The sequence below is a fragment of the Apostichopus japonicus genome, chromosome 12 (genome assembly GCF_037975245.1).
Source record: "Apostichopus japonicus isolate 1M-3 chromosome 12, ASM3797524v1, whole genome shotgun sequence".
Lineage (NCBI taxonomy): Eukaryota > Metazoa > Echinodermata > Holothuroidea > Aspidochirotida > Stichopodidae > Apostichopus > Apostichopus japonicus.
The window spans coordinates 31,175,289-31,202,431 of record NC_092572.1 but is presented as its reverse complement, the minus strand read 5'-3'; the positions used below and the strand labels follow the sequence as shown (position 1 = coordinate 31,202,431).

Below are 27,143 nucleotides of genomic sequence, written 5' to 3'. Positions count from 1 at the left end.
CCACCTTTGTTTCTCTTGATGTTTATATCTATGTCATTATGTTCTTTGAATATTTATTATTCTGAACATCAACAACTAATGAACGTCTGGGCGGCCCTTCTAATCTCAGATAAACATGGATGATCTAAATAATCCTACAACATCACCCTGACTATCCTGACCGTAATCCACAATCTTCATCTTACGAAACCTTTGTTATAAGCAGAAGATAGTTGTGTCCTTCTCCTGGGTGATGCAAACTTTATTGTCTTTAGAGGGCGCTCGAACGCTTTATTCACAGAGAAATGAGAACTGTGCGGCGATAACTGCTGGTATTGTTAAGACCAGTGCAGAGAAATGATTAACTTTGAATGCAACATGTTTTTAAGTGTATTGTTAGATTGATTGCTAGTCTGTAACGTTGGACTTCTTCGTTTTAGGCAAAGTAGACTATTATTTGTGTATTTGAAACAAATATTTCGGTTGATTTTGATAAATCTGTTATTCGCTTCAGAACTACTGTAGCAAAGTTGTTCATTAAAATTGTTAAGCTTAATTCAAACAGACAGTAAATTAAAGTTTCGAGGTTTCCAGTTCATCTTACTTCTTCAAAGGATTTAATCTAGAAAAAAACAGCTGGGTGAGGACAGGTTACAAGCTTTGTGTACTTTATTAATTACTCTCATTAACCGACTTCAATCAGGATACCTTAATTTGATTAACTGCAATCTAATTTTGAAATTCTCTGAAGATTTTGGTTAACAATGTTTCCAGCCAACCCCCAAAAGAGGGGTAAAATATACTTTACATATACTCCAACAATGTTTTATTTTTGTTTATAGTAAGATATTGAACCGAACGTAGCCCAGCACTACAGGTAAATAATGGAACTTAACCACACCAATACATCCATCCCTCCCCCCTTCCATTCCCCCTTCTCTCCATTTTAATCTCCCCTTGAAATATATATGGTGATGCATATCTTACACACTAACAGTTGATCATGACGTCATATATGCTAATGATTCAAAATTCCCAACACCAATTCACTTCTCAGCAAAGCAACTAAATTTCACTTGTGCTAAACTTGAGCTTAAGTTCGTCTTATTCATTATCGTGTTTATTATCAGTGGGTGGTCTTATTAAACACTGACGTAAAAATAAGATCAGCCAGTTTTCCAGTCATATGTTCTCGTTATACAACCAAATACTCCTAATCGTCGTGCAAATAGACAGAGCCTTTCGTTTTGTCAATCTTGAACTTTGATGTGCGTTCGATTGTATTTGTTTATTAATTTAATGATTATTATCAGTACTTTGACTAATTAAACAAATACAAACTAAACTAGGAACAATCATTACCCTGTATCACTGAACTTTCTATCAATCTGATACTATTGCGTGTTTAGGATGAATTCCCACAATATGTCAGCTTGCGGTATATCATAAACCGCGGTGTTAACGAGACGATACATCTCTTTAACTGCGACAACCATGGGCGTCAATCCAGGGGGGGGGGAGGGAGGACACGTCCCCCCACATTTCGATGGATGGGGGAATCGATATCAAATGTCCCCCACACATTAGGAAAAAGAGTAGTGTCGTGGCTCTATTTGGTTACGGCTTACACAGCTTAGGATTCATATCCTCGAATATCACTCAATGTTGCTGAATGGAGAATTCCACCCAGATCTCGTGAGTTGGTACCCTGAGCTCTCCAACAATCTTAAGCTTAGTCTGCCTTTCTTTCGAGGCCAGTTCCATTCGTCGTCGGTTGAAGGGTATAGACAAATATTCAAGTCGATGAATCCAGTGGTACGGGCTATGTTTGGTGAAGTCGAAGCTCTCTTTGCGGTTGCTCCTCGTCTCCTTCGCCAGTTCGACGGAAGCCGAGAGATCTTTTAGTGCTCTGAGGCGTTTGAAGACAAGGCTACGGAGCACCATGACTCTACAGAGGCTGAACCATGTGATCGTGTTCCATATTCACCGCGCAGGGACGTCGTTAGAGGGGGTGTGGGGGTGTCTCACCCCCAAACTTGGTAAAACTGACGCTAGTTGGAAAATTGGAGTGCGACAGTCGGAATTTCCGACTGTCGCACTCTAGTTTATCTAGGCCTATTCATTTATCCCTGTGATTGTGCATGACCTAAAAAATTTTTTAAAATTTCGGTCAAAATTGACCTTTAACCTGTCATATTTACCACGTTTTCCTTGCATCTTTGGGAAATTGTATCTCGCGATTCTTATACTCCACCGTACAAAACTTCGTATGATTTTGAATACTACAAAAAAATGCCTAATAGAACTACCGTCATAGGCGTAGGAGCCCAATTTGATTTGTGGGGGGGGGGGGGGGGGGTTGTAACGACTTGCCCGAAAAATATAACCAAAATTTTTCGCGCAAGTCGCGCGCATTCCACATGATAACGTTCATATCATACAGGCATGCATCGGTCTTTACATCGCATGCAAATAGCATACAATCATTTTCCGTCTTATTACCCTTCAGTATTGGTGACAATTGTTGGGTAATAATAATATCAGTTTAACCACTGTAGAACACATTGCAAATTATCTTTCTTTCAGTAGGTGCCCAAAAGCTATCAGCATATTACCCGAATTTCACACAAAAATATTTGGTTGGGGTGGGGTAGGGACCAATAAGTTTGTGAAATGAGTGCCAGTGGGAACAAATGTATCGCAACAAGTTCGTAACAGAAGTGCAGTCGCGAAAGATTGGCTTTTCTGACTGACACTGACCGTATCGTTGACGAGTAGCGCGAGGGTGGGGGGGTACAAAGCAGCAGTCGCAATTTTCTGGCTTCAAAACCGATTTTCAGCCACTACACCCCCCCCCCCCCAATCATCAGGCCTTAGCTACGTCCCTGGGTACATGGTGGTTACATAGTACGCTCCGACCAGAATTCACCCGATAACCAGATGCAGATCCACCTAGTAACCGAGGTAACTTGCTTGAGGACTCCAACGAATAACCACTGATTTATTTTCATGCCTTCATCACTTTAGCCACCACTCACATTGGCCTATTCTAAGTCTGACGATACATGCGCATGCGTGAGGTCCTGAAAACATAAGAAAAGTGGTTTGTCTTGCTATCCTTGTTTTCAAATTTCATAGAAATGTATTCTCGTAGACCTAGCAACCTGGTTTAACATGCTGGCGTTTCACGACATTTGGCCAAATTTGCGCTAAGCTCGCTATACGAACTCGGATCTGGGCTGTGCCTAATTAGTTAGTTATTTAAATTATTAATAATGGCGTATGAGGAAATGCACCATTTTGTGGTATGACTCCCAGGACGGAACGTCGAGAAACTCACATGCAGTCGCGGCGGATAGCTTCCTTCGCCTATATGTCCGGGGAAATTTTGGGACATCGTTCCTATAGACCAGGGCTGGGCAACCTGCGGGCCACATGCGGCCCGCCAGTGATTTTTTGCGGCCCGTGAGTTGTCTCAAGAAAAAGAAAAAAATCAATCTAGTTTGCATCATCACCAAAAACGAGCTAGCTGCTTAGAATTTATCTGCACTAATGATGCTGTCAGGTTGGTATATTATCACCATTAATTATCAACTGGACTGTATTGACATTATGGTTTTGTGGATACAGATTAAGTACACACACCTATTGCTTGAACGCCCTCGGAATCAAAGGTTTGAAATCAACAGCAGGTCGTTGGTTAGGTGCGGCCCTGTCAATCTTTCACTCCTAAAATCTGGCCCATTCATTCAAAAGGTTGCCCACCCCTGCAATAGGCCTATATCTGAGGCCCTGGGGTCAGTGGCGTCGTGCCCATTGGGGCCCGGGGGCACAGGCCCCCCCCAAAAAATTGTCAAAGGTATCATAAAATTTTGTCATAATTTAAAAAGAAAGTGTTTTCGAAATCGAAAAGTAGACTAAATATTCAATTGCTCTTTGATGGTCGTTGCGGATTTTCCACACACCTCAAAGACAACATATCGGGATTAGTAATGCGATTACCTTCGAATATGTTTGTCCTAAGCTCGCGTTTGATACAGTCTCAATTAACCTGGAAAATAATCACTTCGTTATCGCGCGTTTTACCTTTGGTTTCGCTACTTTCGCTTTTTCTGCCCATGTTTTCAAACGGCATAGCTTTTTACACACAAAAATGTTTCGATTTCTTTAATTTTGGGCGCTTCTGGGAGACGAGGAATTGGTAAACTGAGGAATAAATGGCGATAACTTCCTTCGAGAATATTTCCCAAAATAAAAAATTACAGGAAATTTTCATCAATTTTAGGGGTGTTGCTCACTGCCATAATGCACGGGAAGTGCCGCTTCCTGCAATCTGAGGGGTCTGCCAGAAGAAAAATTTTCTTGTACGCTGCGCGCCAACTGATGGTGGCGCTCCGCTTAGATAGTACTTACGGCCGGAATACTCGAATCGATCACGTCCCCCCCCCCCCCCCACGTTTCAAATCGGATTGACGTCCCTGGCGACAACACAAAATCACACCATGAAGGATGAAATAAGCCATTACTATTACTGCCAGACATCAATATAGGTCAATGTTATGACCTTTAGAAACTGAGTCAAAGAGAGTGAAAACAAGAAAGGATTGAAATCTATTTTAAAAACAAGTCTATGAAGCAAACCTTCAAATTCACGACATAAAATTATAAGTAAAATAGAATCGGATATCGTCATCGATGTATTAATAAACATTCTCAGCAAATTTACACTTCCGTTTGCGTTTTAGGTAACAGTTTAAGGAAACCATGCAAACGGGCGTGACAAAGTGGTACCTAACAAAGGCCTCAAAGAAATGTTATCGTATATATATATATATATATATATATATATATATATATATATATATATATATATATATATATATATAAGCATTATGACGTTGTTAATACATAGAAACAAACATACGTGGTATCCAGTGCAGTTGAGGACGAACGGGGAAGGGAAAGGACATTGTACGGGAGAAATGATTTCAGTAAGAATATATAGTGGCCAGGGGTATCGGTATCATTGATATACCAGTTTATTAACTCATCTTTAATTCACGAAATGAAATTCAATGAGGAAGTTAATCTCGAGTTAAGGTTAATATAATGAATGGAATCCACAATGAACACCCCTCCCCATCCCCCTCCCTCACGCGTGCAGAGACGTTAATGATTAACACAATGAACGTTGACTAGGAGAGATCCTCGAGGAGTAAGAAAAATACAGGAAAATTTAAAAAGTTTAAAATCCTGCCTGCATGGAGATGATTCAGATATAGCCCAAAAAAAAGCTATAAAATCAGATAATGGTCACCGTGTGCTACATTGCGCAATATATTTCACGATCATTTTATTATACGCTCTTGAATATTTGGTAAATAGGTTGAATCTTTCAAAAAGCACTTGTTTCTAGAAAATTGAGATGAACTTGAAGAGAAAGTTTTAATTAAAGACTCATAGAGCGTTATCAACATGTTTATTAGGACAAGAATTTTTTTTATCCCAACCTCAACTATACCAGCCTTACCTGTTTTGAGAGTTACTGTATAGCCATAACCTTCTGTGTGACCTTGACGCAGGACAGGAAAAGAGTAAGTGGTTGAAATAACAAGTTCAGGCGCGTATCCAGGGGGGGGCGTTGGGGGCGCGCGCCCCCCGGGTAAGGAAAAGAGGAGAGAAAAAAAGAGAGAAGAAAAAGGGGAAAAGAGGGGGGAAAAGAGGAGAAAGGAGAGGAAGGAAGGGAAAAGAAAAAGAAGAAAGAGAAAAAGGAGAAAAAGGAGGGAACAGAAGAAAAACGCTAATACACCGGGAAGAGAAAGAGGAACAGTGACATAATTACAGTGCTGATCCCTATTATATACACAGGGTAGCCAGTGACGGATAGAGGATTTCGGAAGGGGCGTGCGCCTCAGCCTACCCCTTACACCGACAACTCCATTTTTGACGTTTCCATTTTTCTCCTCTCACTAATGTATATATATATATATATATATATATATATATATATATATATATATATATATATATATATATATATATATATACATATATATGAAAATCGTAATGAGTTGGAAAATCAAGAACAGTGAAAAAACTTCCAGCCTCCACCGGGATTCGAACTACGGGCCTTCCGCTCTGTACGCAGACACCCTAACCACTAGGCTATGCGCGCTGATTGTATGTCCAGAGGTTCGAAACCGGTAAGGAAGGTCGTAATTCCACTATATATATATATATATATATATATATATATATTGTTATGATGTAGCATGTTACTTTAAAGGTTAACTACGCTAATTGATGTTATGTAATTCTTTAATGGTGTATTATTATGCTAATTTGTAAACGTAGAGCACAGTCAGTGCAGTTCTAAGCTACGGTCGAGTAACCTCACCGAATGCCATATATATTAGTTTTCAAGGAGTGGCTCGGTCTCTTCTCCCAGTGGCACCAACCTGTATATATATATATATATATATATATATATATATATATATATATATATATATATATATATATATATATATATATATATATATATATATATATATATATATATATATATATATATATATATATATATATATATATACTATATATAGTATATCATGACGCGTGTGTGTGTATGGACGCCTTAAGCCATTGTAAATTGTACTATGAAACCAATTGTGTCTGGTCTTGTACTCGACCGAGTCGTCGGGGAACATGACGCATTTCGCTATTAGCCTATATGCCATTAACCTATATGCGAACTGCACTAGACATATGTCATTCGATTCAACACTGTCATGCAGAAATAAAATGTTATACAACGCGAACTGAATGCTGATTTTTACCCCACCCCTAGTACCGTAACTCATACAATGAATCTAAAAATAAATTCCGCATGCGATTTGAGAATTGAGCACATTTCCTGTGAATATCATGTAGTGGATCCAAAGGCTTATCATTGCCGACGGGGGGGGGGGGGCCGACGCGCCCATCACTTCTTGAGATTGTTCCCATCTGCATGAAAACGCGCGCCTCATAACCCTACGCCCACCCCTCTAATCACTTCCAGATGAGTTACGAAACCAGACCCATCATATACAAAAGTCTACTTGGATTATTTGTTCCCTTATTTTTTTTTCTGCAGATGCCCATGCATTTCCCCAAACTAAATTTCTACTAGCCATAAGATCTAAAACTTAAGGAGGTTTGGGAGCACCATTGGGTCTGGGAAGAGTTATTTCCGGTGATCTGGGACGTATATTTGCCAAAAATTTCTTGTGCGCTACGCGCGAACCCATGGTCGTGCTCCGTTTAGATAGTATCATGAAGACACGCGTCCCCACCATTATCCAAGACTGATGTGCGTCCATGCACCAATAAATTAACTGTGTCTGCATTTTCGAAATTTCCCTGACAAACAATCCTAAACGTGGAGGTTTTTCTGTATTGGCTGTCCATAGAAGCAATTTTGTGCAACATTATGGGTATGTTTTGAGGTGAATTTATTTCACAAGAAATGTGAATTTTCAAATTCTGAACGAATAATGGGCTTAAAATCTTGAAAAGTGGGGCTGACGGGTATTGTGGGCCGCGACGTTGAATCACCTACAAAAGCAATGATCCACATAAGATGCGATGAGGTCGAACATGATGGGTGACTGGTGACAATCTTCAAAAAGGTTATGGATGGGGAAACAAATATTGGGTAAATACTTGGTTACTCAGACAAAATAGAACAACTACTTAGTCATTTTCAAGCCCGAAATGTGCCATTTCCGGTGATCTGGGGGGTGTCAAAACCAGAAATGTTCTTGTACGCTGCGCGCCAACCGATGGTGGCGCTCCGCTTAGATAGTAATTCGCCTCCCCCCCGGGTTACAAAATTCTGGATACGCCCCTGAAGTTAGTATATAGACTACAATTGTTACACAGAGATAACACTGTTGACAATATTTATCTGATTAGTTTTCTTTTATTGCTTCCATTGGCATTACAATATCAATAATTTCATTATACGATTATACGATATGAACTTATGATATATTAACATATAGATGGGATAAATTGTTTGTAATTGTATCACAATGAGAGACCAGGATCGCCTCAAAGGGAACAAGTGTGGTTGGTTGCAAAATTTATATATTTGTACAAACATGCAGAATAAGGAAGATACCAAGTACAATAAAAAGGAAAGGAATAATTATTTCTTTGGGAATATCTAATATCATAAACAGATACTGCAACGCAATGATTTCTTCCATATTTATCTGTTAGTCGGTGTTGGTATAGTATAATGTACTTATATTCAGTTATGCGGGACGGGGGTTGAGTAATATTGGTAAACTTTATGGTTTCATAACATCTAATTGCGTTAATGCAAATACGACAAAAAAACTGAATTACAATGAATAGATCATGGATATTCATTAATCATCAACCAGTCCCATTAATAAGAAGAAGCAAAATAATGATACAAGAAGAATGAAAGATATGTATGGAGAGCCGATCATTGCATTTAAGGTTAATGTTAAATATACAGAACATTATCTTCGTTACTATTGTTAAAGTCCTACTATAATACGTCAAAATCACATGTTCCTATTGTCTTTAAAGCAACATCATTAGAGAACAAAATAATGGAACAAAAACTGGATTAAAAACAAAACATGTCACTGTTATCAATTAGTGTCATCTCTAAGACAATGCTTTAGTATGATTTTGAGTAACACAATCAGTGGTATAACGGTAGACAGCCAGTCATTGTTATTATGATAACATTTAACAATATTCTTTTAATATTCACTGTATTACTCGTGAGTAATATCAAAGATTGATTCATAAAATAGAAATAGGAGTAATGAAAGGAAGCAACTAAATCTTAAAAGAAAATAAAATTAATAAATGGATGAAGTAGAATGCAATCTAATAATTAATTACTAAATATAACAATAATTAGAGTAAGTATTAGATGCAGTCTTAGAAATGTTATAAATCGAAGGAAAATATTGGCATATAAAGAAATAAAAAGAACATCTGAAATAAAATGAAGCGAGTAGAATCATTTATAAAGTGCATTAAAATAACAATGAAAGAATAACATGAAGAGTATATACTATACAGAGCCGATCTTTGTATTTAAGGATTACTTGATATACACATAATATTATCAGCTTTACTACGACGAAATTATGTAATGCTAAAAGAATAACTTGTTAAAGTTCTGCTCATATACCTTATTAAAGTAGACTGTTAATGAAGCAATTAATGAAGACAAATGTAAAATTTCAAAACTTATTCAAATCTACGAGTTTTGTATCTTTACAAATATGAGAGAAAATCTCCAAACTTAAAATAATTTTTTGTCAAATGCGTACGTGACCTAATGTGACTTGCTCATCGATAGTTTACCTCTCACATAATATTACAATGATCGATAGCTTACCTATCACATAATATTACAATGATCGATAGCTTACCTATCATATAATATTACAATGATCGATATCTTACCTATCACATAATATTACAATGATTGATAGCTTACCTATCACATAATATTACAATGAGCGATAGTTTACCTATCACATAATATTACAATGATCAATAGCTTACCTATCACACCATATTAAAATGATCAATAGCTTACCTATCACATAATATTGAAATGATCGATAGTTTACCTATCACATCATATTAAAATGATCAATAGCTTACCTATCATATAACATTAAATATGATCAATAGCTTACCTATCATATAACATTAAATATGATTGTTAGCTTACCTATCATATAACATTAAATATGATCAATAGCTTACCTATTACATAATATCACAATGATCGATATCTTACCTATCACATAATATCACAATGATCGATATCTTACCTATCACATAATATCACATTGATCGATATCTTACCTATCACATAATATCACAATGATCGATATCTTACCTATCACATAATATCACATTGATCGATATCTTACCTATCACATAATATCACAATGATCGATATCTTACCTTTCACATAACATTAAAATAATCGTTGCTTTGATTCCCCTTTAGTCTCACAAACAAGTTGAAACTTTAAAAGATGCAGTAAACTAAAACACTTTAAGGAAAACTTGAAATGAAAAGTGAAACACAGAGAGCATACCATTGCATATAAGGCTTACTTAATGTACAGAACATTATCAGCATTAATTATCATAATCAATCTTGTTAAATTATGTAAGCTCACGTGATCATATTGTCTTAAAAAGCTGAGGCTTTACTTAGGACTATAATAACAACGTAGGGTAAATGAAGCCGATAAAATATTAACAAGAGCCCAACGGTCATTATGGTTCCTTGGTATGTGAATATTAAAGTGTTTTATGCCATGACTCATATCATAATATTTATGCCTACATGTACCAGTTACTAACCAACAACTGTATTCCAAGTTTGGATACAATCAGATATACTTAAAGGTTGTAGAGTTCTTGCAATAAAAAATGTTGGCCCTTCCCGAAAATTGGGCCCAATAAAATTTTGCCCTCAAATGGTCCCAAAAATATTGCGCCCACAAATTCGGGCCCAAAGAACTTGTCCCAAAATGCATTTGAGTTGAAAATAAAAGTTAAACCATGCCGGCAAAAAAAATGGGCCCGGAATTATTGGGATCCAGATGGCCTACATGTAGCAGATATTAACCAACGTTTACCAAGTTTAGCTTCAACCCGACTGACGGTTGCGGTGTTGTTGCAATGGAGAAAAAAATGTGGGCTCAGATGGTCCCAAAATATTGGGCCCCAAAAATTCGGGCCCAGAGAAGTTGCCTCAAAATGCATTTTAGTTGGAAATCAAATTTGGTTCCACCAGCTCAAAAATGGGTCCGGAATTTTTGGGGGCACAGACATTAACCAGCAACTGTATACCAACTTTGGCTGCAATCCGACTTCGGGTTGCGGAGTTATTGCAATGTAAAACTTTGTACGTTTGACCCCATAACCTTATTAATATTCATAAGGTCAGCGCTACAAAAATTGGGCACACCTTCTTACTATAATACATCTACATAACAAGTATGACAAATATGCATCACTCCGTTGTTGAGTTATCACGGACTCAAGCAAGTGTCACAGACGCACACTTACACTTACACGCCATCACCATCGTATATTCCTTTGTCTTCGATAAGGAATCAAACTTGGTATGCACTAAACTATGTGTATTTACAATTAATGGATATTGTCATCATCACATACCAAAAGGAAAGTTGGGATCCTTTCTAATCCAAAGTCAAATTACAGAAGTAAAAACATAAGAAAAATGGAACATTTTGCCGTCAGTGTGCAACTAAGACATCACACTTGTTTGCTTCAAGTTCACTTTTGGTACAATCTGTTACAATCTTAGCTATCGATATCTCCAAAACGTAATGTAGGAATTGGATAGACATTTCACCAGTATGCTTAGTATATGATTCTCTTTAATAAGTCTAATGTCAATGCTCCTCTTTCCTCTTTAAGATAATCAACGTTACAGTCTCATTTGAGTCAAACATAACCAACACTTCAACAGACTGTTTTTCAAAATGTAGCAAAATTTAAGAGTAAGCAAATGAAAAATAAGAATATGATATCCATTAAAAGCCCTAAAAATAATAGGAACCTCTATCTAATTAATTTCTTGTTATCATACCTGGAGAGATTAAACTAATTGCGCATGATCAAAGCATCCTTAACTTGACTCTTACTAATGAAATGTTAGTGTTAACACTAAATAGTAACTTCGGTATGTTTGTTTATCGGTGAACTATTTTGAGCGTTCATGTTATATTCTTCGTACGCTGATGGAATCAGTCAATATAACAAATAGGATATGACGTAAAGTTAATAACAATAAACTTAATTATTAAGATGATGATTTGAAACGGACAGATTATAAATCAATGGAAAAATTATAAAGCAAAAATTAAAATAATAATTAAAGAATACAATGAAAAGTATTGATCGATTAAGTTAAGTCTCAGTTACTTACAATACAGAATATACATTTGTTATTTCAATCATATGATATGACGTCACAGTCATGTCATCTAACTGTCTTCAAGTTAAGAACAATAATACATTGGAACCAACAAACATGAAGAAATGCTGTCTTAGAAAAATAACATATCACAGATATTAATTAATATCACCTCTAAGTTCTTGTAGTTCAGTTAAATAACACAATGGTATTGTAGATAACCAGTGAATGTCATTTAGTCTTAGCATTGACACAATTAAGGTGACTCTACTCTTGTTAGACATTACGTAACCGAAACGTCACAGTTTAAATCAAAATGTAGCAAAAGGATGAACAAAGATAAAGTGTAATCATTCACTCTTAGTTACCGAGTGTATGTGGATACATTATGTACAGATTTAAACCAAAGCATTCCAAACATGCCTGCGTAAAAATAGTATAGAAATACTAACAGAATCAGGCTTGTAATTAACTTTCTGAGTAGTAAGGTGTTTGTCGGGGGGGGGGGGGTTGGAAGGTGGAGATAGGGGTCTGGAATTGGGATGAATCATAACATTACATAAAATTGGACCAATAAAGGATGTTATACCCTGCACACGAGAAGTGCGTGGAACAACCTTTTCTCTTTACTTCCGCAATTAACGAAGACTTTGTAACATATTGGGGTGTAAAATACTGTAAATAACCATTTAATTCCCATTCTACAGATTAGCGTTTTGGTGGTGGTGCAAATGAATACAATAACATCTACTTGATCACCAATGTGGTGGATCAGTCATCTAACACCACCAACACCCCCCCCCCGCCCGCCCCTCCACATACACACAGAGAGTAAGATAGGGATTGTGCTCTCTCTCTTCCCTCTCTCAATAGTTAACATCCAAGAGATAAATAGTCTCCTATACTGATGACGTAGTGGGTGATGGATGACGTCATTAATAGTTTATTTGGCTCTTAGTAATTTGAATTTGGCTTGAAGAGCAAATAAATTAAAAGTTAGAAAAGAAAGTATTTGTGAGCAGTAATGTGGGTAATAAACATAGGCGTAGGAGGCGGGGGGCGGGGGGGGGGGGGGCTGCAGCCTCCCCCCAACCAAAATTTTTGGTGAAAATTCGGGCAATATGCTGAGAATTCTTCGGGCACCTACTGAAAGAAGAAAATTTGCAATGTGTTTTTCAATTTTCTTTGTGTGCAAATTCGGGCAATATGCTGAGAATTTTTCGGGCACCTACTGAAAGAAGAATAATTTGCAATGTGTTTTTCAATGGTTAAACAATATGGCAGGGTAATAACACGGAAAATATAACCCGAATTTTCCGCGCGTTCAACATCTTAGTGTGCATATCATATAGGCATTCATCGGTTAAGGCATGTGATGTAATAACCGATGAATGCCCATATGATATGCACATTAAGGTGTTGAACGCGCGCGGAGCGCGCGAAAAATTTTGGTTATATTTTTCGGGCAAGTCGTTACAGCCCCCCCAAATCAAATTAGGCTCCTACGCCTATGGTAATAAAACGTAAGATCTTCTTGTTGTACACTTTACAATAACATACTTAGTAGCCTGTATGATCATGTACTGTATCGAATCTTTGTTTGGAGTTCTTTGTAGTATTTGGAGTTATTAACAGTATACAACGTTAACTCAGTCTCTTGATGGGATGGAGAAAATGTACTATAGACACCCCATCCCCTTCTTCGAAAAAAGAAAGAAAACGCTTGCAATAAATTCAAATTATGCATATTATCTGAGGTTAAACCCGCCTAATAGGTGGGTAATATATCTTAATTAATAGTGGACGAGTCTTTCATAATTACTCATTCTTTCTAACATGTAGGCTACTTCCCTGTCATCGTTTAGTTTTAAACTTCATAAAGCTGAATTCAAGAGAGAAAACAAGTACCTTTGTTAATTGTATCTTAAACTTAGTTATCGGTGTGCACCATACTATATCAGTTGGTGGCGAAGATGAGGTTGCTGCCTCTCAATATGAGATAGATAGTGGACAGTGTACTCATAACAATCTTTAGCAACATATACATCAGATTTAGAAATGGTCACAGGGTAACATTTATCTCCCCATTACCCACCCATCTAGTCTCCCGAACGACAGCAATGTGACTAACAAAACCTAACAAATTACATTTTAACACTTTAGCGCACAAAACTGAGTAGTTGAATATATAGCATATTAAAGTATGACTTTAAGCACAACATTAATGTTGTTATGTTGTAGACCACTGGCTTTCAGTCTAGACTGCTTTTACTATAACATTGTGTTTAATTTTGAGACATGTTACTTTAAACAGCTGAGTTCATCAGTAAAGTTAACTGGACTATATAACATAATACGGAGACAGTTATATCAGTTCATCAAATACAACACAACACTCAATGGGATGAGAAGACTTTTATGGCCTCAAATAACATGTTAACATTGAAGTACACATTCGACATGGACAAATGTAGTTGAAAATCATCTAACTATGCTATGGTTTAAGAACGAAGTTACAAAACTTGATTTTGTTGAGGTATTCAAATGTTTAAATCACATTTTTAACATGAATATTTAGGCCTGTAGTAAGGGGCTGACGTCATCAGCAATGTAACATGAAAGGAGTATTCCAGACATTTATCTTACCAAACCAGAAAAGTTGAAGAAATATTAACAACACGCCTTTGTAGATAATAACATTTAAAGACTGAAATTCCGCTTAAAGTAAGCCTTTAAAACAAAATGTAAATTGAACAGTTATCTTTCAAACTTCACTTCTTTATTGGATAAGTGTTTATTAATATTATTGTACAACCTTATCTCTCTACAAGGTCCATTTACAATGAATGTAAAAGTTACAGTCTTCACCAAGTCACCAGTCCATTGTCTTGAGAATATAGGCATTTGATGACGTCACAATAATACAAGACTAGTTGCATGTGTATTATACTGGAGCTCTATCTGGAACTGTTTGTACTATTTGGGAGATGTTAACAGTTTACAACCTAATCTCTTTATTAGATCCTTTCTCACTGAGATTACTGCCATCAATTTGAGGATTGAGTGAATGACGTCACAGTCCTGCTTCATTTTGCATTGAGCTGTAATATAAAGATAATATAATGATAAATATTAGGTTATATTGTATCATAATTAACGGGTCGAACAACGTGTACTACTTATTAGTAAAATAATGGGGAAGTGATACCTATAAGCAACCTCCTACTCCGGCAAAAGCACCAGCAGTACCATGAGCCAACCAGTAATTAAACCAACCAGATAAACAAAACACCTCGACACGGGACACAAGCCAACTATGTTTCTGTTAATGGAAGGAACTTATCAATCATTTCCATACATTAATCAGGGATTTGCTATGTGAAGGAAAAATATAATAAAAACCAATTATAGTTGAAGCAAATTATATTAGTGACCGGATAACAATAGATAATCACAGATATAGGAATACTAATTCTGGTTATTGATTGAGATTAATTTTAATATATTAAGATTTTACAACTAAAACTAGCAGACAATCACTGTTAACAAATACAATGTTAAATAATAAGGTAGAGAGTATTCAGCTGTATTGACTTACAGTTACTTGCGCCTTGCCCGGTTGAAGTCCTCCAAGCTCAACTGATAACTCATCTCATTGAATCCCTAAACAAGAGGAAAAATATAAGTAATGAATATAAATAAGGTAATACAGAAACAAAGATGATGCAGTATTGTAAAATGTTGTAAATATTCATCATAAGCATCCATGTTAAAAGTGTTATTTCAGATAAATCGATTCATGTTACATTAAACTTTGCATGTTTTCAAATTTCTTGAAAATTGTTGTCCTGTTTATTATTATTAATTCTGTTTTTATTTTAGGACATCTAACGAGTTCGTCCTGCGAATATTTTAGTACCGAACATGATATACACATGAAGCCTAAATCCATGAAACCAAGGTCACTAATGCTGTGGTCGCTTTGACTCCATGCTTGAAAGGACTGATTTGCGAAGGTTGGATTCTATAGAAAAGTTCTACTGTTTGCTTGAAATATTAAAAATAAGTATATAAGTAACAAAATTGAATAGTTTACGTCAACAATTATTGACTCAAAGCACAAGGATCTAATCCTCTCCCAATCTATACAATTGATTTCTGTATAAAACAGTATTACATTACAAGAATCAGTTTACTTATCTCCACACCCCATCATCTTCCCTGCCGGTAACCATCAAATGACATATTCAGGGGATTTCCCCTTGATATCACGATGACTCAATCAATACAACCCAATGTACTATCACACATTGGTGCGATGCAGGGAAATGTTCCGTCCTGTTTATAAGTTGATCCTGTCAAGCTGAGTAACCATTTTCAATTGACCTACAGAGTTTATCATTCTCATCATTATGAAAGTTCGACAATTCCTCCAAACATTAATGTAATCGTTACAGAAACCAATCCAGGTCACTCATTTCTCATTATGTGCTTTTCCAAAGAATTCAAAAATGTAGGAGACAAATCAAACTGGACATTGACTCACGTGATTATGCATTACAAAGATCAATAGTTGGTGAAGGGTGCAGCATTCTTAGGGTGTTAAAATGACCAGTATACTTCATTCTAAAGGTAACCTGAGTTTGATCCATAAATGTGGTTTATATATTCCCAGCTGGACCCACCCCTCACCCTTCTTCCTCTAGAACTTTGAAACCAATTTGATTAAACTTTGTTTAAAGGTTAAGTACAATGTTGGGTAGGCTGTGTCACTATCTGACGTTTATACTGCTGTTCCTTTAATTAGGAAATTTCATGACGTCACCATTCTTGACATCTAACGGGATCGTTATTTTAGTTGGTTCTCTTGACCATTCTAGATCGGGTTCTGCTCTTATGTTTTGTTATGGCAGAACTTGTGTTATTATAGTTAGCAGCATTTGTTTTCAGTAAAGGAATATTAACAGTTTAGGCGTTAATTTTATATGCACATTATAGTGCGCAAGACAGAGTCTTGCTTGCTAGTGTTACCTTGTTCACGAAAACTATATAATTTCATTAACGATAAATCATTCAGATTTTAGGTCTATGGTGATTTACAAACTAGTCCCAATAACACAGGTTAGAAATGAACAGGGGGACGGGTGGGGGTGGGGGACGGGTGGGGTGGGGGGACGGGTGGGGGTGGGAGTGGGGGGGGGCAGGCGGTCTCAGACCAATGTTCAATGGGTCTGAAGCGTTGCCCTGTGAATGTTCCAACGGTCAAGTGCCCGCTTAATATCCATGGTCAGTGGTCTAGTTGGACCCGGAGGCATAGTGCCTACGAAGTCTAAACAAATCCTGATATCATGTTTTTTTTAAAGTATTTTGTATGGCGTCCCAGGACCCCAATGCGAAAATATACACAAATATGGTTGAAAATCACTGTTCCTCTCAAAATTATTCGCGATCATAATACACTGCCATCCCATTCCCACAGCATCCGGGCATCTGTGGTTACCATAGTACCAATGTCTGGGAACCTGTAAGTTTGCAGCTACAAGGCATATAGTAACATCCAAAACAAGAAATTGTGAGCCAGATTACTTTTCTAAAAGTTTCTTTCTAGATTGTTAGTTTCTCTGTACAGTATCAGTATAGCGATTCTAAATTAAAAAACGAAGGCAGTACGGACGCTCAAAGGGAAATATGGCAGCTGTATATGAAAATATTGTTACATTTGTTAGCGGTTTAAAGACGTTTAATATGCGTCCATGTTGCTGGTGGTTGGGGAGGGGGGGGGGTGATATACATCTTCATCAAAGTTTGGATAACAAATAACGGATGAATCCTTCCTCCATCGGCCTTCAAACAATTGAACTACAAGCCGCTATTTTTCTGCCTTTCAACAGAAATACTTCATCACGTCAACCCATCCGTCTTCTGCATGGTGACTATATAAACCCAGTATTCGTTATTACCACTACGCCCAAACAATCATAGCTGTACGTGTAAGCTAACTGAACATTAATAGGGCCTCAGTCATTTAGATATAACATGCCATGAAAACAGCTCCATGTTAATTCTAGAAAAGGAAGACATAGTTCGATGCAAAAAAAAATAAGAAGATTGTTTGTTAGCTGGACTAGTCAGGTGTCTTTACATATAATGAAACAAATTTGAATAAAAAGAAAGAAACAATAACCTTCTGATTTGGTGCTTGCGGAAGGAAGATTATTTAGGCCGCATCTAAACTTGTCAGTTAGAACAGTGCTATCATCATTGCCAGATATAAACTTGTAACTGGCCTACCTAAATTCCCTGTTCCAGTTCGATACACGACAATTATAAATGATTCCCCCTGATGAGGGACAAAGTATCATACTCTTTTGTCTTATTTATTTGTTCAACATTAATTAATACCTCTTTCTGTCTGTTATTAACATTATCGTTACTAATTAACAGGAACATGAAGCTATGTCTCTCTTACCTCTTCTCCTGGTAGATTGCCCCTATCGTCACAGGCCTGAAAGGAAGAAAAATATAATATTCATGAGATTTTGAAAATGAATTTCAGGAAAATATAAGATGGCGAAGCAAAAAATGTATAAGATAGAATGATATATCTTCACTGATATCGCAATAAACTATTCCTGGCTGGTAAACCATATCTGTATTGAACACACTAAAGTCAATATAGGAGACAGACTCGTCACTGTAAGATGCACGGACTAAATAACAAGAATATAAACATTAGTTTTACAGGGAAGACATACTTAGTTTTAAACCCGTTATCAAACATGAGTGACGTCATCAAACACTGAGTGACGTCATCAAACACTGAGTGACGTCATAATGATGAACCTCTCACTGAGATGATCAGATCGATACCATGGACGAGAGGATGACGAGGAGGGAAAAGAGGGCAGTATTCAAAGATAGAACTCAGAACATCGTGGTTGGATCGACGTAATGGCCAAAATAAAGCAAAATATTGTTAAGCCCACAAAGCAGCATATTGGTTACCCCCCCTCCCCCACCCCGTCTAAGATGGAATATTTCTATCGTGTTGTTGATCGTGTAGAGATACATGAAAGTTTTGGAAATGCAGTTGTATGATGAACACATAAAATAAGAGACACAAGGGAGAATTAAATATAGTCTGGTAGAGATCTGTTAACAATGAAAAAATAATGAAATGTAATAAACCCTGCACAGATGTTTTTCTTTCTAAGTTTACCCTCTGTGTTTGTTTATTGAAAGTTTTTACATATGCAAATAATCAGTTTCGCAATAGTTGACTCTCTCTGTCCAACTAAGGCTGGGAAAATTTAGACCCGGAGGCGACGGCCTGTAAGTTATGAATGACTATAGTCTGTGTATTTAACCGATACGCCCTGTGTGTCTATTAGACTAGTATAGGCAGAAACCCGCATGAGCTCGTCATTGCTTAGTCTCTATGTATTAGCTGGACTCAGACCTGGTTTGCGTTGCTCATATCTCTCTAGAACTCTGTTCAGACTCGAGACTACCATATACTCGAACCAAGTGGTTGTCGGACTCGGCTTGGAATCAGGAATAATTTGACTCAACTACATCAGAGCGTATATTATACTATAACATACAAACGTATTGAATTGTTCTGGTGGAAAGAGTACTAAAAACAATAGGAACCATGTGAGGGTACAAGGCCAGGATGTTGCATTTTGCTACTGTCAGCGCTTGAATATAATTATTAATTTGCCGGCTGGTAATTGTTTAGAACTCAACCACATTACCAGTTACTTTGAACACCCCACCTCTTCTCCCAATCTGGCCCAGGCTCCTTCAATAACCTATTTAAATACACATTATTAGTTATTCAAAAGACGAAAGAAATAATGCAAATATTTTAAACCATTATTAGTTCAGATTCACCCGCGTTGCCATTTTTGTATCATAATGCTGCTGCTTATTCATAGTACTGTACATACAGAGGGTGGTACAAAAAGACGTTTCTTGAAAATGAAATAAAAACCTTAAATTTAACACCTTTAAGTTGACCTATAATGTAGTCATCTCTACTTTAATTTTCAAAGTAAGTTAAAGTACATCTAATTGACGAAATCTACCTTAAAAATACACTTGTTTCTTTGTTTCAAGTTAAAAACAGATCTGCCGTTTCATATGCTGGACCCACACATTCATATCAGTCACTTATATATACATTAAACTAAAAAATAATGAAATATAATCAATATGAAAATACAACTGAAACTATTAGAACCGATTAAATTTACTGACTGTTGTATTACTGCGTACAGTGACGTCACAACGTAAAGATTCTAGAGATGAAAAGTATGCATCGATATTTTCACCAATAAAACATTTTTGACTGAGACGGTGTGAAAGAGAGACATTGCAAGCCCGATAGATTCATTTTGTTTGATAAGGATTCATCCGTCTGAATATTCTCTACTTTAAAATTGAGAATTTTTATTGATTCACAAGGCAATTACTTCTATAAGGAAAGCACATGTTAGGGGTCTAAATGCAGAGAAAGAAGGACAAGAATAATTAGGAAATAGGACGAAAGAGCTGGAGTACGAGCATGGCAGGGATATTTCATTTAGTTTCATTCATTTGTACCAAACCTCCTGTTATGTGTATCATTCCTCATGTTATTTGTACCATACCTCATGTTTTTATTTGTAACACACCTCATGTTATTTGTAACATACCTCATGGTTTTATTTGTAACATACCTCATGTTATTTGTACCATACCTCATGTTATTTGTACCATACCTCATGTTATTTGTACCATACCTCATGTTATTTGTAACATACCTCATGTTATTTGTTACATACCTCATGTTATTTGTAACATACCTCATGTTATTTGTACCATACCTCATGTTATTTGTACCATACTTCATGTTATTTGTACCATACCTCATGTTATTTGTACCATACCTCATGTTATTTGTAACATACCTCATGTTATTTGTAACATACCTCATGTTATTTGTACCATACCTCATATTATTTGTACCGTACCTCATGTTATTTGTACCTTACCTCACGTTATTTGCACCGTACCTCATGTTATTTGTACCATACCTAATGTTTTTTGTACTATACCTCATGTTATTTGTAACATACCTCATGTTTTTTGTACTATACCTCATGTTATTTGTACCATACCTAATGTTATTTGTACTATACCTTATGTTATTTGTACCATACCTCATGTTATTTGTACCATACCTCATATTATTTGTACCGTACCTCATGTTATTTGTACCATACCTCATGTTATTTGTAACATACCTCATGTTTTTTGTACTATACCTCATGTTATTTGTACCATACCTCATGTTATTTGTAACATACCTCGTGTTATTTGCACTATACCTAGTCACAAGCAGTGTTCTCCACTACCGGTTTTGTCCGGGCGCGCCGCCCGGACAAAATTTGAAAAGGCTGACTAGCGCCCGGACATAATACTACCACCCGGACGAAAAACTCGGCCGCCCGGACAAAAAAAAAAAAAATACACTGGCACCTCGTCAAACATTTTCTAAAAGTCACTCATATTCTTTAAGAGTGACGAATTTGATCGAAACTACATGTTTTGATTCTGCCGCGGCCGCGACGATTTACAAAACTGTCGATATTATGAAACAAACTACGTTCGGCAAAGCCTCGTTTCTAGAATGCCTAACAATGAACAGCGTGCACGATACGTACATCAGTTTACAACTGCAGTGTTTAACCCTACTTAAATATCACGGTAGGCTGGCTTCATGTGTTTCGAATTTTCCCAAGTGTCTTGCCAAACAACCCCCTGTCTAACACCTGTTTTTTAACTTTTTTGGCACGTTTCCAAAAAAACGTTTCATGGAGTAAACTATTTTGGCTCCACTCTAGAATTAATTAGGTCAGTCAGTAAAGGATCGGTAAAGTTATGCGAAATATTATCTTATACGTTCAAGAAAAGTAGGTAAATATCCCCGTAACATTAGGGTAAGTAAAACACACCTCAAGCCAACTGACCCCTTCTCATGAACAAAACAATCTATTCCCCATGATACACCAGGCACAGTCTATACCATACAGACATAGCACGATATCAAGGCCTCAATAGCTACAGTATGGCCATCTTTATGAAAGTAAAACGTGCAATCCCATGTTTTAGGCCACTTGGCATGATTAACTAAATGCTAAATATTGTTTCCATGTCCTTGTAGAGAACGTCAACTTCGCAAAATACAATTTAAGTTGTGTTTTTGTTGTTACGTGAGATCCGTAACCGACGAAGTGGTTAGGCTATTTACTATACACTTAACTATGGTAGGATATTAATTTTTTCCTTTTTTTGTGAAAATTCTAGAAAATACTTTCTTTTTCTGCCGCTCAACACCAGATGTGGTCTTATGGTTAATTCATAAATGGGTGTACTAGAGCCTTGTTTACATGAAATTAGTTGCATTTAGCACGAGATGCCAGTTTCGCGTGAATTTTTCGAAAGTATTTTGCTCGAGCTTTCGTAAAATTTGAAAGGTGTACCAACTTACTTTTCGTACACAATTGGTAATTTCTCTACTGATTTTCAGAGTTTTGTTCTCTATACAGTGAATGTTGTAAAGGACGGGTTTTTACGAACTTCAAAAGGCATGAAGTTGATAAACCTTATTTCTTTTCAACTTTCTCACTGCAATTGTTATCCTGTTGGTGTTGAACTAAATAAAGACTAATTTGTTATTTGATCATCTATTTATCATTCTTTCATTCATTGTGTGCATCTGTGTAATAAGGACTGATAATTGGTTGATATGCCTGAACTTGACAGTTATCCCAGTCAAGCACAGGCTGTGTTGGGTTAGCCTTGCACAGTGTAGAATAATTTTTTATTGGACTTAGGGCAGGCGCGTAGCCGGGGGGGGCGAACGGGGCAGCCCCCCCCCCCTTGAGCATATTTTCAACAAAAATGTTTAATGTTTTAATGATATCGCTAGTGTTTTCAAAAGAGAAAATGCTAAGATGCAACTTACAAGGCCTGGGAAGTGCCATTTCCAGCGATCTGGGAGGCATTTCAGCCAAAATTTTCTTGTACGCTTCGCGCCAATCATGGTGGCGCTACGCTTAGATAGTTTGCAATGGCGAATCTACAGTTTCGCCCCTCCCTTGGCAAATTCTTGGCTTCGCGCCTGACTTAGGGCCTATTCATTACTACTCATATTTCAGCAACAATTTTGAAGTGTTTTTTTTTTTCATTTGGCAAACGTAAGAGAAAATTTAAAACACTGCCTAAAAAATAGCAATTCCTGGAGATACATGCAAGGCAAATATAGCACCAAATATTGCACCATTTGGCGTCTAGCCCACCTTCGGAGGGCAAAAATTTTCCAAAGGGGAGGGGGACACCCCTTCCCCAGGACGGCGATTACCCCCAGGACGGCGATTACCACCCGGACAAAAAAAAATGACCTGCGGAGAACACTGCACAAGGGTTTCTTGTATTAGTCAGGTGGCTTAGCAACAATTTTTAGGCTTAACGTTACAGGCCGGACAAAAGTACCAAATTTGGCATGGAGTTTCTTTTCGACCTATCTATCGATTTTATCCGTGGAACCCACTTTATCGGTTCCGATTTTTCAAGATGGCGGCCAAAATCCAAGATGGCCGCCAGAAAAAAAGGAAATGTCATATATCTGGCTGTATAAATCAGAGATGAACAAATGAGGGGTCAATTCAGGTGTTTCCGGGGTCACTGAAACAGATGATGATCATGGCATGTTGCTTGAGCAACCCACTTCCAAGATGGCGGCCAAAATCCAAGATGGCCGCCAGAAAAAAACGAAATGTCATATATCTGGCTGTAAAAATCGGAGATGAACAAATGAGGGGTCAATTAAGGTGTTTCCGAGCTCACTGAAACAGATGATGGTCATGGTATGTTGCTTGGGCCACCCACTTCCAAGATGGCGGCCAGAATCCAAGATGGCCCCCTGGAAAAAAAAGGAAATTTCATATATATTCAATCCCTAGACCCCCTGTGCCCTTTTCTGATCGGGACCATTAAACCTTCCGTCCTCAAACGTGTAAATGAAACCGGGCTTGCACCCTGACTATATGTTATGGCTGGTATTCTAATTGTGTCACTTTGGCTCAGGAAGCCACTTAGGACTTATTGGGGAACTTTGAGGTGTGATCGACCGTGGACAGACACTGTCGCAAACCCGTTATTATATGGGAGTTACGAGTGTCATGTAAGACTGATTACATTGAGTCAACTATATAATAGGGTAACTTGAGGGAAAACAGACCAGATGTGAATACCGACTCATTGAGAGATTTTGTAGGATTGTGCACCCTTCATAAACACAACGTCAATTGTTCGAACAAAACACGCTAAGTCAGGTCACTAGGCATCTGAGGTATTTAGGTCGTTCTTTTCGGACATTTACTACAGGTCTGCTATTAGGGAGGATCTCCAGGAAGACTTGTTGTCTGGTATAGACAAGCCCCCCCCCCCCCCCTTCATAAACACATATCAATTCTGCGAACAACACACGCTAAGTCGGGTCACTAGTCATCTGAGGTCAACCAATGACACTAATAACCAAAACAACAACAATAACAACTAATAACACCAATAATGAAGGCGTGAAACCATTATTCCGACACCAACCGGACAAAGGGACACTCCAGCAAAAGGTGTTGCATAGTCCTAATGGCTTTACAGCCCACACAGGGACAAATCCCATAACCTAATCGCCACCTGACTAGGCGAAAATGGTTAGTGATGAGGACCCCATGTGCAATCCTCCTCTCGAAGTCCCGGAGACGGCTATCTAGTGACTTACAACACAGAACACCACACATCTGGAGGGATGGCGGTTTGGCAAGCCGAGTGGGCCACGTTAAGCAGAACATCTGGACCACCCTCCTCTTTGATTCTACAAAGTGAGTCACCAATCTGAGTATACACCCCGAAGAGCGTGTCGCCTTTGGCCGGTTATTGGAAAAGGATCCGGGCCAGTAGTGGCGAAAAAGAAAACCACCCCAGAACCAAAAAAGGCAAACGAGGGATTCTCAAACGCAACGAAAAATCCTTTCAAAAGGAGAAAGCGCAGTTAAGATGGTAGGTGGACCAAACCATGCCCACCCGCTCAAGGGGGTCTTTTACAGAACGGTCCTTTTGAGAAAGTTTGGTTTGCACGTTCCCCAAATGAAATAAAAAATGATCCTCTCCAATCGTACCAAGGAATAACCTGGTGCAGCGATCACCGTACCAGGATACCGAAGGAGAGGAAAAAATAAAACGATTGACAACTGTAACCTTCCCATGGAGGGAGAGTCACCTCCGATTGAATGTGTCGAGCCTTGCCTCCACCTGATCAGCCTTCTCTGCCTAAGTGGTGGCCTCTGGGGCACCATAACCTAGCCAGATGCCGATTACCCTGATCATGACATCTGACCAAGTAGCATCGAACGGGAGGGATTGGCCACGCCAACCTCCTGAATGCAGCCCTTTGGCCTTGGACTTGTTAAGTCTGGCACCATAGCCTCTTAGAAGGTGGCCAAAACCTTCGATAAAGGCTTGAAGGAGACGAGGTCCGACACAATACAAGTGACGTCATCGGCATATTGCACGCATTTAACTCTAGCCCCACCCGGTACATTGAAAGGTCGAAACCCCAAGCATTTGTCCAGCGAGGTACTGAGCGTTTCACTGAAGAGAATATACAACAACGGGGAGAGGGGACAACCCTGACGGACTCCCCTTCGAACCGGGGAGGGACCAGAAGTAAATCCGTTAACAGTGACCATGCTCGTGACGTCCTTATATAGTAACGAGAACCAACGAATAAACACTGAGTTCAATCCGAAGGACTCGCACAGCGTAAGTCTGGAGAGGACCTACAATATCCGGCATCACATTCGCTAAGCGATTTCCTAATGCTTTGGCCAGGATTTTGTAGTCCAGATTTAACAGCGTTATTGTACGCCTATTAGGGTCCAAAGGGTCTCCCGACTTTGGGAGGAGAACAATATTTCCAGCCCTCTGTGTTTGGCTCATGTAATTCAACTGGAAAGCGGTAGAGAACACGTCTCTAAAGTCCCCACCGAGAACCTCCCAGAAGTCCTATATAACTCAGCAGGGAGGCCATCAGGACCGGGGACTTTCCCTTCTTCATCGCTGCTACCGCAGTCCAGAGCTCACCAACGGAGAGATTCGAACCCAAGCTATCGTTTTACTATGGGGGGGGGGGGGGGGTGGGCTTGTCTATACCAGACAACAAGTCTTCCTGGAGATCCTCACTAACAGTAGCCCTGGGGTACAGGTTCGAAAAGAACGAGTTAAATGCCCCAGATGCCTAGTGACCTGCTTAGCGTGTGTTGTTCGCACAATTGACGTTGTGTTTATGAAGGGTGCACAATCCTACAAAATCTCTCAATGAGTCAGTATTCACATCTGGTCTGTTTTCCCTCAAGTTACTCTATTATATAGTTGACTCAATGTAATCAGTCCTACATGACATTCGTAACTCCCATATAATAACGGGTTTGCGATAGTGTCTATCCACACCTCAAAGTTCCCCAATAAGTCCTAAGTGGCTTCCTCAACCAAAGTGACACAATTAGAATACTAGCCATAACATATAGTCAGGGTGCTAGCCCGGTTTCATTTACACGTTTGAGGACGGAAGGTTTGATGGTCCCGATCAGAAAAGGGCACAGGGGGTCTGGAGATTAAATATATATGAAATTTCCTTTTTTTCCAGGGGGCCATCTTGGATTCTGGCCGCCATCTTGGAAGTGGGTCGCCCAAGCAACATACCTTGACCATCATCTGTTTCAGTGAGCTCGGAAACACCTTAATTGACCCCTCATTTGTTCATCTCCGATTTTTACAGCCAGATATATGACATTTCGTTTTTTTCTGGCGGCCATCTTGGATTTTGGCCGCCATCTTGGAAGTGGGTTACTCAAGCAACATGCCATGATCATCATCTGTTTCAGTGACCCCGGAAACACCTGAATTGACCCCTCATTTGTTCATCTCTGATTTATACAGCCAGATATATGACATTTCCCTTTTTTCTGGCGGCCATCTTGGATTTTGGCCGCCATCTTGAAAAATCGGAACCGATAAAGTGGGTTCCACGGATAAAATCGATAGATTGG

General features: G+C 38.2%; 2 protein-coding genes across 8 annotated transcripts in view; one reads left to right on the top strand and one right to left on the bottom strand.

Annotated features, from left to right (window-relative positions):
- Positions 1–27,143, bottom strand: part of LOC139977740 (uncharacterized) — a 220,149-nt gene that overhangs the window by 103,955 nt on the left and 89,051 nt on the right. For 3 of the 5 annotated variants that reach the window (XM_071987314.1, XM_071987315.1, XM_071987310.1), the window contains 3 exons: positions 18,458–18,493; positions 15,587–15,651; positions 11,406–15,089 (listed from right to left, as the gene is read on the bottom strand). In XM_071987314.1, coding sequence (XP_071843415.1) covers positions 15,589–15,651; positions 18,458–18,493 — 99 coding nt within the window. In that variant the 3' untranslated portion in view covers positions 11,406–15,089; positions 15,587–15,588. Of the gene's footprint in view, positions 1–11,405; positions 15,090–15,586; positions 15,652–18,457; positions 18,494–27,143 lie in introns of those variants that run through there. The other 2 variants (XM_071987311.1, XM_071987312.1) reach the window with 2 other exon arrangements.
- LOC139977767 (uncharacterized) overlaps positions 1–27,143 on the top strand; it is a 169,131-nt gene that overhangs the window by 67,718 nt on the left and 74,270 nt on the right. The window lies entirely within an intron of this gene.